Below are 15855 nucleotides of genomic sequence, written 5' to 3' on the forward strand. Positions count from 1 at the left end.
ACATTTCTACAATTTATAGTTGGTTTGAGGTTTTTAAGTCATTGGAATTTGGAGCAATTGGAATTTTAACATTGTGTACAATGTGTAATTTACCAATGGTCCTCAACTTAGGGATATTCAGTGTCAAATTTACCACAGTTATTACAATCGGGCCGCATGCAGCTGTGCTTTACTTGTTTACTTGTTTGCTGCCAGCTGTGGGCATGTAGGCAGGATTGAAATAAACCCAAACTTCATTTAAGTGGTGATGCAGACACAATCACAAGTCTCACAAAACTTTGTTACACTTTAGTAGTCAATTTTGACAGTAGAATACATTTTTCTGGCTCATATCGATGCCATATAGGTTGTTTTCTAAAATATATGTTTGTTTTTAGGGGAAGTTGCTCTTCAATAAAGTTATGTGCAAGGGTGTGTAAAACATTTTCAAAGTAACAAGTGCAAAATGTATAAAAGAGAAGAGGGTAAGATAAAAGATGAGTAAAAACTAACAAAAAACATTCAAAATGAAAACATTTTTATTGGCATACTTTTTCGTAGAAGATGAGTGCAAATAAAGAGCTTCTGATGAATCTACCAGTCACTGAGCCATGGACCACAAGGCATTGATAAATACAAGCTTTTGGAGCTATACTCTACAATACAAGGCTTGAATCAGAAAATAAACATCAACGCTTACGTAATATAGGAAGGTATATGGAGAAAAATAAATCTGAATGAACAAAAATATACGACAAAACCACAACAACACAATACATACATTCATAAAGTAATAAATCCTGTACACCAAAACTGCTGTAGTGAGTTCACATGGAATATTGATTTACGGCAACTGACGATAAAACGAGGTCTACAGTGCCTTGCAAAAGTATTCATCCCCCTAGGTGTTTTCCTATTTTGTTGCATTACAACCTGTAATTTAAATGGATTTTTATTCTGATTTCATGTAATGGACATACACAAAATAGTCCAAATTGGTGGAGTGAAATGAAAAAAATTACTTGTTTCAAAAAAGAAATCAAAAATCAAAACTGAAAAGTGGTGCGTGCATATGTATTCACCCCCTTTACTGTGAAGCCCCTAAATAAGATCTGGAGCAACCAATTACCTTATTAGTCACATAATTAGTTAAATAAAGTCCATCTGTGTGCAATCTAAGTGTCACATGATCTCAGTATATATACACTTGTTCTGAAAGGCCCCAGAGTCTGCAACACTACTAAGCAAGGGGCACCAACAAGCAAGTGGCACCATGAAGACCAATGAGCTCTCCAAACAGGTCAGGGACAAAGTTGTGGAGAACTATAGATCAGGGTTGAGTTATAAAAAAATATCAGAGACTTTGAACATACCACGGAGCACCATTAAATCCATCATTAAAAATTGGAAAGAATATGGCACCACAACAAACCTGCCAAGAGAGGGCCGCCCAACAAAACTCACGGACCAGGCAATGAGGGCATTAATCAGAGTGGCCAGAAAAAAGCCATTGCTTAAAGAAAAAAATAAGCAAACACGTTTTGTGTTCGCCAAAAGGCATGTGGGAGACTCCCCAAACATATGGAAGAAGGTACTCTGGTCAGATGAGACTAAAATTGAGCTTTTTGGCCATCAAGGAAAACGCTATGTCTGGTGCAAACCCAACACCTCACATCACCCCGAGAACACCATCCCCACAGTGAAGCATGGCGGTGGCAGAATCATGCTGTGGAGAGGTTTTTCATCGGCAGGGACAGGTAAACCGGTCAGAATAGAAGAAATTATGGATTGTGCTAAATACAGGGAAATTCTTGAGGAAAACCTTTTTCAGTCTTCCAGAGATTTGAGACTGGGACGGAGGTTCGTCTTCCAGCAGGACAATGACCCTAAGCATACTGCTAAAGCAACACTCGAGTGGTTTAAGGGGAAACATTTAAATGTATTGGCTTTGACTAGGCCATTCCCAGACCTCAATCCAATTGAGAATCTGTGCTATAACTTAAAGATTGCTGTACACCAATGGAACCCATCCAACTTGAAGGAGCTGGAGCAGGTTTGCCTTGAAAAATGAGCAAAAATCCCAGTGGCTAGATGTGCCAAGCTTATGGAGACATACCCCAAGAGACTTGCAGCTGTAATTGCTGCAAAAGGTGGCTCTAAAAAGTATTGACTTTGGCGGGGTTGAACAGTTATGCACACTCAAGTTTTCAGATTTTTTTTTGTCTAATTTCTTGTTTGTTTCACAAGAAAAAATATTTTGCATCTTCAAAGTGCTAGGCATGTTGTGTACATCAAATGATACAAACCCCCCAGAAATCCATTTGAATTCCAGGTTATAAGGCAACAAAATAGGGATAATGCCAAGGGGGTGAATACTTTCACTAGCCACTGTACATTTTTCACTAAATGTTGATTGGTTTTTCTGTTGATTTGTTTTTTTTCCCAGCACAATTAGTTATTTCTCTTCACGATTATACTGTGCAAATATAATATTACAATCATTCTCTTAAACATCGCTTTTGAACATTTCCTTTTTTTTACAAAGCAGGCTGTATCGTCTCACTAACTGTTGTATTGGTTGGTGATCCTACGCTGACAACAGTTCCATCAGAAAATACCCCAGGGATCATATACTTACTGCAGAGCTGAAAGAGTCAACTTTGTATCGTAATAACGAGAACAGATCCTTTGTAGTCCATATCATGCACTTAAAAGTTGTAAACAGTACAAATATAAATGACCCACGTACAATATCTGATTTCCAGTAATTCCAAAATAGACAGATGTACTCCAAAAAAACAGCAGCAATTTTTTTGTATGCATTTCCAACATATTTTACTGTATAATATAGTGTTGTAGAAAGGGCTTTATACAGGATTGGATTGTCTGGATCTAAGCCATGGCTGTACAGAGCCCATGGCAGTAGCTTTACAGTTCTTACTGAGACACAATCTGACTGCACTCTAGCTTGCTTAGATTTCAAATATCGCTGTGAAATATATGATAGAAAAGGCCAGGTCATGGACAGAGTCATGTTACTAGATGGTGTCTGTTATGGTGTCTGTTCAGAAAGTGCTTTATCAATTATAGGGCTGACAAATTCCTGAAGTGAATCGATTGTGTCATCATTAACGTACGTAGGTAGTGACCTTAGCTAGCTATGTCTTTTTTGTTTGTTTTTTTCCTTTTCTGCGTTAAAACACCAAAGTAACCACTATACACCTACTTCTCAGTGACAGCATTTGTCCAAGGTGTTGATGCACATTTCTACTAAGTAATGAGATACATTTGAAGTGTCAGCGTTTTCACATTAGTGTGAGAGATTTCTAGTCAGTCAGTCTAGGTCTTCTACTGAATGACCCAGAGCTGAGAAAAAAGGCTGTTGTTCAAACATCTCGCACCCTATTTCCCATCTAGTGCACTACCTTTGACGTTTTTGACAGGTCCGTGTAGGGAATAGGATGCATCCTCAACAGTGTTCACAGGCAATAATCAAAGCACAGTTTCCTACCAGTGGAGTCTTCACATTCAATAGTGAATAATGACTTTAAAATACAGCTTTGAGACTAACATGTGGAGAACACAAACACAAGAGACCATGAGGTACACTGACAAATGACAAAAACAGTTGACAGACAGGAAATGGCAAAACAATTACTTAAAAATGTACATTTCACAATTCATTACATAATTACATTCATTCTAAAAACTAGTTCATTCTGATGCATTTTCCGTACACAATGAAGTGAGACATGACACAAAAAAAACTCTCATTAAAACAAGTGACATTGAGAAAAATACATTCCAGAATAAAGAAACTAACCAACAAACTGAACAGGTCATTTGAGTAATGAAATATAACACATCTTCCATGTGATTAAACAATAAACCCAAAATATGAGTTCAGAGGACGTTGAGAAGTCTAGGCTCAGAGGGTCACGGTCAACTGCACCTACACACACACACGCACGCACGCACACACAAACGCACGCACACGCACACACACACACACACACACACACACACACACACACACACACACACACACACACACACACACACACACACACACACACACCATGAGGATACATAGTCTAGGCAAGTTTACTTTGTTGTTTTTTAGTCTCATTTGACATACTCAGCTGACTTCCAGAAGTGCCCTGGGTGGGAAAGGCGGCGGTTCCGTTTTGGCAACTTTTCCAGCAGATCCACCAGCTTGGAGAAACTGGGCCTCTCCTCTTGCTCAAACGCCCAGCAGAAGAGCAGGATGTCCTAGGGAGGGAGATCCAGAACAGACCCCGTTTAGAGAGCCAGGCACACACAGGACAAACAGGAGAGAAAGAGACCTGCGTGGAGAACTGGACAAATGGACGAATGCCACCGGATTCAAATAACAGTATTTTTCCCTGTGAGAGATATTATTTTGTGAAGTGGTTCAGAAAACACAAATAACAAACAGCCAATTGAGGACAGGATAAAAAAACAACTAAAAACATCCCAGACAGGTGTACAGGATTTAGTCTCATTCCATGTATGAGGATGCTCATTCTGAACACCTGTAAATTGATATGTATGAGATGGTCATTCTGAACACATGTAAATTGGTATGTATGAGGATGCTCATTCTGAACACCTGTAAATTGATATGTATGAGATGGTCATTCTGAACACATGTAAATTGGTATGTATGAGGATGCTCATTCTGAACACCTGTAAATTGATATGTATGAGGATGCTCATTCTGAACACCTGTAAATTGATATGTATGAGGATGCTCATTCTGAACACTATGAAGAACCCTACTCAGGAATATACAGTATCTTTACCCATGGACTTCTTATATGTTCACCTACAACTAGTGAGCAACTTCTACCTGCTCCCGAGTGGCGCAACGGTCTAAGGCACTGCATCTCAGTGCAAGACTGTCATTGTAAATAAGAATTTGTTCTTAACTGACTTGCGTAGTAAAATAAAGGATTAAAAAATAATAATAATAAATGAAGGGGTGTCACTACAGTCCCTGGAGTTCCATTGGGCGACGCACAATTGGCCCAGCGTTGTCCGGTGTAGGCCGTCATTGTAAATAAGACATTTTTTCTTAACTGACTTGCCTGGTTAAATAAAGGTTCAATGAAAACTAGTCAGCAGGTGTGGCACAGTTTGCTGTAAATGGGCAACACTCACCGATATCTCTTTGCCCATACCGATCTGTGTGAGATTGGGTTTCATTCCGCTGCCCGCCTGCCAGATGATAACTTCTGCTGGCTGGTTCTTATAAGGCCACTCACGTGCATGCAACTCGTACCAGATAGTGCTGCAGATAGACACAGCACAGGGGGGAATCAGTTGGGGGGGGGGGGGGGGCAGATGTGTGAAATATCCCATGGTTTAGAAATGTAACATTATGATACCATCAATGACACGGCAGCATAGATTTCACTGTGCACTGTCACGTTTCCCAATTAATTGATTTGTTTTCCTATTGAGCACCTGCTCAGGGAGATTGGATGTGTGTATGTAATATTTTCCTATTACGGTGAGATTATGACAAAATACAACAACAGACGTCCACACACAAGGGGTATCAAACCAGGTTTAATACCTAAACCTGCATCTCTATGATGTATGTCTGTTGTGCTTGCCGGAATACATTGAAAAGCTATAGACGCTCCGACAATGAGTTTGACAGACCACAAGGTTGCTGCTGAGGAACTAACTTTACATCAAACCTGTTAGGTCCATTTAATACAGCATACTTCATCAACATCGTCACACTATCCTCTCTTTGCATTATGAGCAGCCATTTTCTCCACTGTCATGTCAACAACCAGGGATGAGATGCATAAAAATAGCATTTGGCCAAGATAGAGAAAAAAAACACATGGAGAATTGCTGAATATGTACAACAGCTCTAGGGGTCACCTCTAGATAACACTAAGGCACCAACAGGCCAGATGGACACCGGCTGCGTCCCAAATGACACCCTATTCCCACAGGGCTCTGGTTAAAAGTAGTGCACTATATAGGGAATAGCGTGCCATATGGGGCCCATCCAGTGTGTATGTGAGCGTGTATGTGAGCACTGCGTCCCTTCCCCTCAGACTGATCCAGTGACAGGCCCTCCATATGGGAGGACATCTGAAAATGCAATTGTGTTAGGAGTCAACAGTGCAGGGTCCGCCCACGCAAAGGGGTCTGTGACGATCACAGAAGATAAAAAACAGAAGGCAAGGAATGTTAAAACTTGTGTTATAACTAGGGTCAGTGTTATAACTAGTGTTATTTCTAGGGTCAGTGTTATAACTAGTGTTATAACTAGGGTCAGTGTTATAACTGGGGTCAGTGTTATAACTAGGGTCAGTGTTATAACTAGTGTTATAATTAGGGTCAGTGTTATAACTAGTGTTATAACTAGAGACAGTGTTATCACTAGTGTTAACTAGGGTCAGTGTTATAACTAGTGTTATTTCTAGGGTCAGTGTTATAACTAGTGTTATAACTAGGGTCAGTGTTATAACTGGGGTCAGTGTTATAACTAGGGTCAGTGTTATAACTAGTGTTAACTAGGGTCAGTGTTATAACTAGTGTTAACTATGGTCAGTGTTATAACTAGGGTCAGTGTTATAACTAGTGTTAACTATGGTCAGTGTTATAACTAGGGTCAGTGTTATAACTAGGGTCAGTGTTATAACTAGTGTTAACTATGGTCAGTGTTATAACTAGGGTCAGTGTTATAACTTGTGTTATAACTAGAGTCAGTGTTATAACTAGTGTTATTTCTAGGGTCAGTGTTATAACTAGTGTTATAACTAGGGTCAGTGTTAAAACTAGTGTTATATCTAGGGTCAGTATTATAACTAGGGTCAGTTTTATAACTAGTGTTAACTAGGGTCAGTGTTATAACTAGTGTTAACTAGGGTCAGTGTTATAACTAGGGTCAGTTTTATAACTAGTGTTAACTAGGGTCAGTGTTATAACTAGTGTTAACTATGGTCAGTGTTACAACTAGGGTCAGTGTTATAACTTGTGTTATAACTAGAGTCAGTGTTATAACTAGTGTTATAACTAGGGTCAGTGTTAAACTAGTGTTATATCTAGGGTCAGTGTTATAACTAGGGTCAGTGTTATAACTAGTGTTAACTAGGGTCAGTGTTATAACTAGGGTCAGTGTTATAACTAGTGTTAACTAGGGTTAGCGTTATAACTAGGGTCAGTGTTATAACTATTGTTATAACTAGGGTCAGTGTTATAACTAGTGTTATAACTAGGGTCAGTGTTATAACTAGTGTAATAACTAGGGTCAGTGGTATAACTAGGTTGAGTGTTATAACTAGTATTATAACTAGAGACAGTGGGGTCAGTGTCAGTGGGGTCAGTGTCATAACTAGTTTTAACTAGGGTTAGTGTTACAACTAGGGTCAGTGTTATAACTGGGGTCAGTGTTATAACTAGGGTGAGTGTTATAACTATTGTTATACCTAGAGTCAGTGTTATAACTAGTGTTAACTAGGGTCAGCGTTATAACTAGTGTTATAACTGGGGTCAGTGGTATAACTAGGTTGAGTGTTATAACTAGTATTATAACTAGAGACAGTGTTATAACTAGGGTCAGCGTTATATCTATGGTACTAGAGTTTTTCTTGGTTAGGTCAGGTAGACTGGAAAACTCCTGGCTTTCGGTTATTATAGCAATTCTAGCTATTATGATCATTTTATTATAACCATTCCAAACATGGATGAGAGGGAAGATGGATGAGAAGGAAGATGGATGAGAAGGAAGATGGCTGAGAAGGAAGATGGATGAGAAGGAAGATGGATGAGAAGGAAGATGGCTGAGACGGAAGATGGATGAGAAGGAAGATGGATGAGAAGGAAGATGGCTGAGACGGAAGATGGATGAGAAGGAAGATGGATGAGAAGGAAGATGGATGAGAAGGAAGATGGATGAGAAGGAAGATGGATGAGAAGGAAGATGGCTGAGACGGAAGATGGCTGAGACGGAAGATGGATGAGAAGGAAGATGGATGAGAAGGAAGATGGCTGAGACGGAAGATGGATGAGAAGGAAGATGGCTGAGACGGAAGATGGATGAGAAGGAAGATGGCTGAGACGGAAGATGGATGAGAAGGAAGATGGATGAGAAGGAAGATGGATGAGAAGGAAGATGGCTGAGACGGAAGATGGCTGAGACGGAAGATGGATGAGAAGGAAGATGGATGAGAAGGAAGATGGCTGAGACGGAAGATGGCTGAGACGGAAGATGGATGAGAAGGAAGATGGATGAGAAGGAAGATGGCTAAGACGGAAGATGGAAAGAGATGGTAAATGGTTCAGAGGGATAACAAAAAAATAAAATAAGCATTATAGTATTTGTCTTGCTAGTGACAAACCCAATTTCCCCTAGTGGGATAAAGTTTATCCAATTTCATTCAAGTCAATACAATCGGGCTTGAAAATCCAATGAAAACTAGACAGAGAGTGAAGAGGCTCCTGAACAACTCCTCACAACAAAAGAGAAGCGGCAAGGGACACGTAGTGTATTCCAAATGGCATCCTATTCCCTAATAGTGCACTACATTTAACCAGAGAGATATGGGCCCTGGTCGAGAGTAGCACACTACATATGGAATAGGGTACCATTTGCAACGTAGCGGTACTCACCCGAAAGCAAAGACGTCTGACTGTTTGGAGAAAGGCAGCTTGTCCTCCTCTGTTTCCGGGGAGAGCTGAGAGACTATTTCAGGGGCCAGGTGACACAACCATCCACTGGGGATCCTCAGCTTGTCCTCTCTACGGCTGCAGAATAGAGACAGGTCAACAACAGTCTGAATGCGGAACGGTGTGAGGTCATTCAAAGTTGTTTTTTTTTGTTCTAATTGTTCAGAATGAATTAATATCATCCCTATACAGATAAAGCAATATGGGTTTATACATTTCTACTACTTTTGTGTAAATACAGTATTATTGTTTAATTGAAACTCATAATTCACACTTCCAGTAGTTCATTCACACACCCGAAGACATCTAAAACAACTGGAAAGCGTTGTTTTGTGTCACGGGTGAATCTGTCCTTTTCTTTCCCATCTACACAAACGCACGATGAGACATCCTGCTGGATGACATCACACCCCAAACGCACCCTGAGACATCCTGCTGGATGACATCACACCCCAAACGCACCCTGAGACATCCTGCTGGATGACATCACACCCCAAACGCACCCTGAGACATCCTGCTGGATGACTTCACACCCCAAACGCACCCTGAGACATCTTTCTGGATGACATCACACCCCATTAGAAAGTCTAAATCCTGATCTCTCTCTCTTCATCATGTTCATACCATCTCTCTTTATCTCTCTCTCTTTATCTTTCCCATCTCTCTCGCACTCTCTCTTTCTCTCCCATCTCTCATCTCTCTTATCTCTCTCATTCTCCCATCTCTCTCTCTCATCTCTCCATCTCTCTCATTCTTCCATCTCTCTCTTATCTCTCTATCACTCTCATTCTCCCATCTCTCTCTCTCTTATCTCTCCATCTCTCTCATTCTTCCATCTCTCTCTTATCTCTCTATCACTCTCATTCTACTATCTCTCTCTCATTCTCCATTCTCTCTCCCCCTCTCTCTCATTCTCTTTCTTTTTCTCTCTCTCTTTCATTCATTCTCTCTCTCTCTCTTCTCTCTCTCTCTCTCTCTCTCTCGGTTTGTTGTTTTGGAAAGTTCTGAAAGTGTCACACCCTGATCTGTTTCACCTGTCTTTGTGATGGTCTCCACCCCCCTCCAGGTGTCGCCCATCTTCCCTATGATCCCCTGTGTATTTATACCTGTGTTCTCTGTTCGTCTTGTTTGTCAAGTCAACCAGCGTTTTTGTATCAGCACCTTTTTTTCCCCAGTCTCTCTTTTCTCGTCCTCCGGGTTTTTGACCCTTGCCTGTCCTGACCCTGTACGTGCCCACCTGACCACTCTGCCTGCCCCTGACTCTGACCCTGCCTGCCGTCCTGTACCTTTGCCCCTGTGGCTGTAATAAACATTGTTACTTCGACACGGTCTGCCTCTGGGTCTTACCTTGATACCTGATAGAAAGTAAATTGAAAAAGTTTGGTTACTAGCTAGCTACCTTTTGAGTTTGGATCCCGCGACTCGGTTGGCATCAGTTGCTGGAACTGCTACTATCTGTCCAGTGATCCTGCCTGCTTTTTTGACACCACACTTCACACAACAAGTCCTGCAGGCTCTAGTGTTATCTTATCGTGATTATTGTCCAGTCATACGGTCAAGTGCTGCAAAGAAAGACCTAGTTAAGCTGCAGCTGGCCCAGAACAGAGGGCTAATATTAATACTATGCATTCCAGTCTCTCTTGGCTAAGAGTTGAGGAAAGACTGACTGCATCACTTCTTGTTTTAATAAGAAACATTAATGTGTTGGAAATTCCAAATTGTTTGCATAGTAAACTGAAACGGAGCACTGACACACACATTTACCCCACCAGACATGCCACTAGGTTTTTTTTCACAGTCCCCAGGTTTAGAACAAATGAAAGGAAATGTACAGTATTATACAAAGCCATGAGTGCATGGACCTCTCTTCCATCTCATATAGCGCAAGTAAACAGCAAACCTGGTTTCAAAAACTAAATGAAGCAACACTTCATGACACAACGCCTCTCCCCCATGTCACCTACTTGTTGTGTGTATGTACTGACATGTACGTGGAACTGATAGAGGCACACACAAACACACTACATGTTCATGTATGTAAATTGTAAAGTCTTTTGTCAGTATTATATTTTCCGTTATGTGTTGAACCCCAGTAAGACTAGCTGCCACCACTGGGGATCCTAATAAATCAAATCAAATCGACCACAACCTTTCTGACATTCGCAACTACTTCAAAATGCATCCTGAGCGCTCACTGACTCAGTCAAATAGACAGGGACACTGGCAGCGCTGCAATAATACACAGCACTGCATTGCACTACTGTGGGTATATCCATCCAAAGGGTCTGCTATCTGCCCACTCATTCATTAGTTTTTATCATGATGCACACAACAACACATTGAGTCATGAAACTGATGGTTTCATTTAGCTACCCACTGTAGTTCTTATTTAATGATGAAGATAAATATGCAGGGCGTTGTTTGTTTTCTCTTGGTGATAATGATAATTCATCATTCAGAGGGTTGGCTTTGGTAGGTGAGAAAGTTTTGCTACCAAAAAAAAAGAGATAACCAGGGGCGGAAGGTAGCCTAGTGGTTAGAGTACTGAGTCAGTAACCCGAAAGGTTTGGTCTGTCGTTCTGCCACTGAACAAGGCAGTTAACCCACTGTTCCTAGGCAGTCATTGTAAATAAGAATTTGTTCTTAAGTGACTTGCCTAGTTCAATGAAAACAACAGGCTGATTATTCAACCGCCAGTTAGCAGAGGCCCAGTACTGTTGAAATTTCAGACATCTACATATCCTCATGTGTGTTTGGCAGGGTGACACTACATGAACGGTTGTCAAACATTTCCTGGTAAAAATGAGAAACACTCCTGTTTGTATGACACACACACACACTCCTGCCGCCACCACAACATAACGTTCCTGCTGAGAGTGAGGGGCGGTAGGTAAATGTTTGTCTTGTCATTCCGTCAGACCTGTTTATTAGCAAGCTGTCTTGCCTGCCAATGAAAATAAACAACAACATAAACAAGTCACAACTACTGACGTTAGATTAACCATCTCACACCTAGCTATTTGTTCCCAGAAACGAATTTAGATGTTCAACTTTGCAATAGAGGCTTCTGGGTATTGACGACAATACCAGACGTCTATGAGGGTTTAATCAGGAGTCAGGTGGAGGATGGGACGTCTCAAAAACCGCAACAAAAACATATTTAGATGATTTTCCCAATAATTTTGGGGGGGCTTTCTTCATCGTCCAGAGAGATGCCAAAAACATCAAATGATAACCTGACAAACAGTAAGCCTTAGTGTGGCCATTGTGAGCATTGGTGCACAGTAATTTTCATAGAGACTTTTGTACACTGCAAGTCAAATAGCACAACAGGAAATACAAAAGAAAAACCTTTCCAGGTTTTCTCTGTTCAGCATTGCAGTAACAACAGTTCCTTAAAACAATCCTAACACAATGATCAGAGTGAATCACATTTTCTTTCATCTGTTAGAATCTTTAGATGTTGTGTCCATACACACATTCTGTTTTGCTCCTGCTTCTGTCTAGTCAACCAGCCTGGTCTCATTGACTAGACGTAACATGGTAAATGTACATCCGGGACACTCAAATTAGTATGATACCGTATGTTACGTTTGGTATGGTTACATTAGACAGATGGTTACGTAAGTCAAAAAACAAGAGTAGGGTGGGTTGGTGTATTATGAAAACATCTAGCAACCTAAAGGTTGTGAGTTTGAATCTCATCACGGACAACTTTAGCATTTTAGCTAATTGGCAACTTTTCAACTACTTACCACTTTTTAGCAATTTGTTAGCTAACCGTTCCCCTAAACTTAACCTTTTTAGCTAATCCTTCCCCTTCCCCTAACCCTTTAACCTAAACTTAACCCTAACCCCAACTTCTAGCCTAGCAAACGTTAACTAGCCAGCTAACGTTAGCTGCCTAGTCACCTAGCTAGAATTTGTAACATATCATATGTTTTGCAAATTTGTAACATATCATTTGAATTGTAATTCGTAGCATATCACACAAAATGAGTGATGGACATCCACAAATCAATAATTGCCATAAAAAAACGTAAAACATATCATACTAAATGGGGGGGGTCTCAGATTTACGTACAGAAGAATATGAAATGCTCTGAGACCAGGTTGAGTATAAAGACTATAGTACTATACAAAGTATTGATTCCAGAGCAAACCTAAATGGCAGTTGGCTATACTGGAAACTAACGATAGACTGGACAAGGCTGTATAAGATCTAGGTGCATGTTGCATCATGTTACAGGATTGCATATCTGTCTACAGTAACACTTCAGCATTTATTTAGAAGAGGCTTCAGGTTTTAATGAGTGTTAAGAATGCCAATATAAAACCATCCATCTTCATTTGAAATAAACAGTGACTCATCTCATACACTTTTCCTACCCTCTTCCATCCATGGTGTTGAAATGCACTCCTACGCAACATCACGTTTCAACTATGTTGTACAAACTTGTTGAAAACACACTATGCAATATCTCTCGTTGGGAAGCCGGCTGATTCTAATAATTAGTAGTACAGAGCACGTGTAATCATCTCACAGTCAATAGCAGGAACACATCTCATACCTACTGGAGATTTTTAATTGATGTGGCCAATTAAATGGAAATACATCCATCATGACAAACCTAATCACCAGTCAATTATAGCAGTTGGTGCCGTCTCACCATATATGTCAATCAAAATCTAAAGAGACTAAGAAAAAGTACTTTTTGAAAGAAAAAAAAACACACACACACTTCCTTTGAACATGTTGCTAACGCCTGTAAAGCTGCTCCATATATAAGTATTGACATAAGATTTATTAAGATGCTTTGCTGTGTGAAACTTGTGGCTGCTGGCATTTCAGGGAGCAGTCATTTCGGGGAGCAGTCATTTCGGGGAGCAGTCATTTCAGGGAGCAGTCATTTCAGGGAGCAGTCATTTCAGGAAGCAGTCATTTCAGGGAGCAGTCATTTCATGAAGCAGTCATTTCAGGGAGCAGTCATTTCGGGGAGCAGTCATTTCAGGGAGCAGTCATTTCAGGGAGCAGTCATTTCAGGGAGCAGTCATTTCAGGAAGCAGTCATTTCAGGGAGCAGTCATTTCATGAAGCAGTCATTTCAGGGAGCAGTCATTTCGGGGAGCAGTCATTTTGGGGAGCAGTCATTTCAGGGAGCAGTCATTTCAGGGAGCAGTCATTTCATGGAGCAGTCATTTCGGGGAGCAGTCATTTCAGGGAGCAGTCATTTCAGGGAGCAGTCATTTCAGGAAGCAGTCATTTCAGGGAGCAGTCATTTCAGGAAGCAGTCATTTCAGGGAGCAGTCATTTCATGAAGCAGTCAATTCAGGGAGCAGTCATTTCAGGGAGCAGTCATTTCAGGAATCGGTCATTTCATGAAGCAGTCATTTCAGGGAGCAGTCATTTCAGGAAGCAGTCATTTCATGAAGCAGTCATTTCAGGGAGCAGTCATTTCAGGGAGCAGTCATTTCAGCATAGCAGCAGAAGAAAGCAGAGATAGACTTTAATCACTCTCAGGGAGACAAATTAAATAGAGATTAGCACCGATCCATATAATTTTCTAGATAATACAGACGTTTGAACCACTAAGAGTATAATCATCACTGCAGTAAAGTAAATACCACAGCAGGCGGGGTTATAATGACACACTCCTTTCTATTTGGTTTCGTTTTGTTTTCCTACTTATGCTTTTTTTAACAGATGTATCTATGTATCTTATCCCAGCACATCTACTGTACTGTACTGCACTCTACTGAACTTGAATGTAAAGTACAACAGTAAGTACTAACCTGCCGGCTTGCAGAACCCCAGATATGGTGAAGAGTCCGAAGTCGGTGATGACCACTTTGCCGTTGTCATAGAAAACATTCTTGGACTTCATGTCCTTGTGTAGGATCCCCTTGGCGTGAAGATAGCCCATTCCCTGAAAACAACACAAACATAAATCATTGCGATTCTAGAGTCATATTTTGTGACCAATATTGTTGTAGAAGAAATGTATTGGTTGAATGATCCAGGCAGTCTCCAACACATTGATTATGTTGTTAAGGTAATGTGTAATGAGTCTTAAAAACATTACAGTACCTTAACCATCTCCTGGGCGATCTGTCTGGTCTTGTTAACATCCAGGATGACTTTGGCATCCCTCACCACCGAATACAGGGTCCTTCCCTTACACAAGCTGAGAGAGAGACATTACAACTTAACAACACATCATACATTAGAATACAGTAGATTATAATAGAGTAAGGTATGGTAGAGTAGAAAATAATAGATTAAAGTAGAGTAGTGTAGTGTAAAGTAGTGTAATGTGGTGTATAGTAGATTTGAGTGGTGTAGAGTAGAATATAGTATAGTAGAGTAGAGTAGTGTAGAGTAGAACATAGTAGAGTAGTGTAGAGTAGAATAGAGTAGAATATAGTAGAGTAGAATATAGTAGAATAGAGTAGAGTAAAGTAGAGGAGAGTAGAATAGAGTAGAACATAGTAGAGTAGTTTAGAGTAGAATATAGTAGAGTAGTGTAGAATATAGTAAAGTAGAGTAGAGTAGAATAGAGTCGAGTAGTGTAGAGTAGTGTAGAGTAGAATATAGTAGAGTAGAGTAGAATAGAGTAGAATAGAGTAGTGTAGAGTAGTGTAGAGAAAAACATAGTAGAGTAGTTTAGAGTAGAATATAGTAGAGTAGTGTAGAATATAGTAAAGTAGAGTAGAGTAGAATAGAGTCAAGTAGTGTAGAGTAGTGTAGAGTAGTGTAGAATAGAGTAGAATAGAGTAGAGTAGTGTAGAGTAGTGTAGAGTAGAATATAGTAGAGTAGAGTAGAATAGAGTAGAATAGAGTAGTGTAGAGTAGTGTAGAGTAGAATATGGTAGTGTAGTGTAGAATATAGTAGAGTAGAGTAGAATAGAGTAGTGTAGAGTAGTGTAGAGTAGTGTAGAGTAGTGTAGAGTATAATATAGTAGAGTAGAGTAGTGTAGAGTAGAATATAGTAGAGTAGAGTAGAATAGAGTAGAATAGAGTAGAGTAGTGTAGAACATAGTAGAGTAGTTTAGAGTAGAATATAGTAGAGTAGAGTAGAATAGAGTAGTGTAGAGTAGTGTAGCGTAGTGTAGAGTAGAATATAGTAGAGTAGAGTAGAATAGAGTAGAATAGAGTAGT

The 15855-nt window shown here is 40.2% G+C and overlaps 1 protein-coding gene across 4 annotated transcripts in view; it reads right to left on the bottom strand.

Annotated features, from left to right (window-relative positions):
* Positions 1 to 500: 500 nt before the first annotated feature.
* ksr2 (kinase suppressor of ras 2) overlaps positions 501 to 15855 on the bottom strand; it is a 121044-nt gene continuing 105689 nt past the window's right edge. For 2 of the 4 annotated variants that reach the window (XM_090191142.1, XM_090191144.1), the window contains exons 18-23: positions 14785 to 14881; positions 14490 to 14623; positions 8641 to 8775; positions 5164 to 5293; positions 4118 to 4251; positions 501 to 3931 (exon numbers count right to left, since the gene is read on the bottom strand). In XM_090191142.1, the coding sequence (XP_090047268.1) occupies positions 3922 to 3931; positions 4118 to 4251; positions 5164 to 5293; positions 8641 to 8775; positions 14490 to 14623; positions 14785 to 14881 (640 nt within the window). In that variant the 3' untranslated portion in view covers positions 501 to 3921. Of the gene's footprint in view, positions 3932 to 4104; positions 4252 to 5163; positions 5294 to 8640; positions 8776 to 14489; positions 14624 to 14784; positions 14882 to 15855 lie in introns of those variants that run through there. The other 2 variants (XM_036936322.2, XM_090191143.1) reach the window with 1 other exon arrangement.

This window comes from Oncorhynchus mykiss, chromosome 11 (assembly GCF_057628025.1).
Source record: "Oncorhynchus mykiss isolate SJ-2025 chromosome 11, ASM5762802v1, whole genome shotgun sequence".
Classification (NCBI taxonomy): Eukaryota; Metazoa; Chordata; class Actinopteri; order Salmoniformes; family Salmonidae; genus Oncorhynchus; species Oncorhynchus mykiss.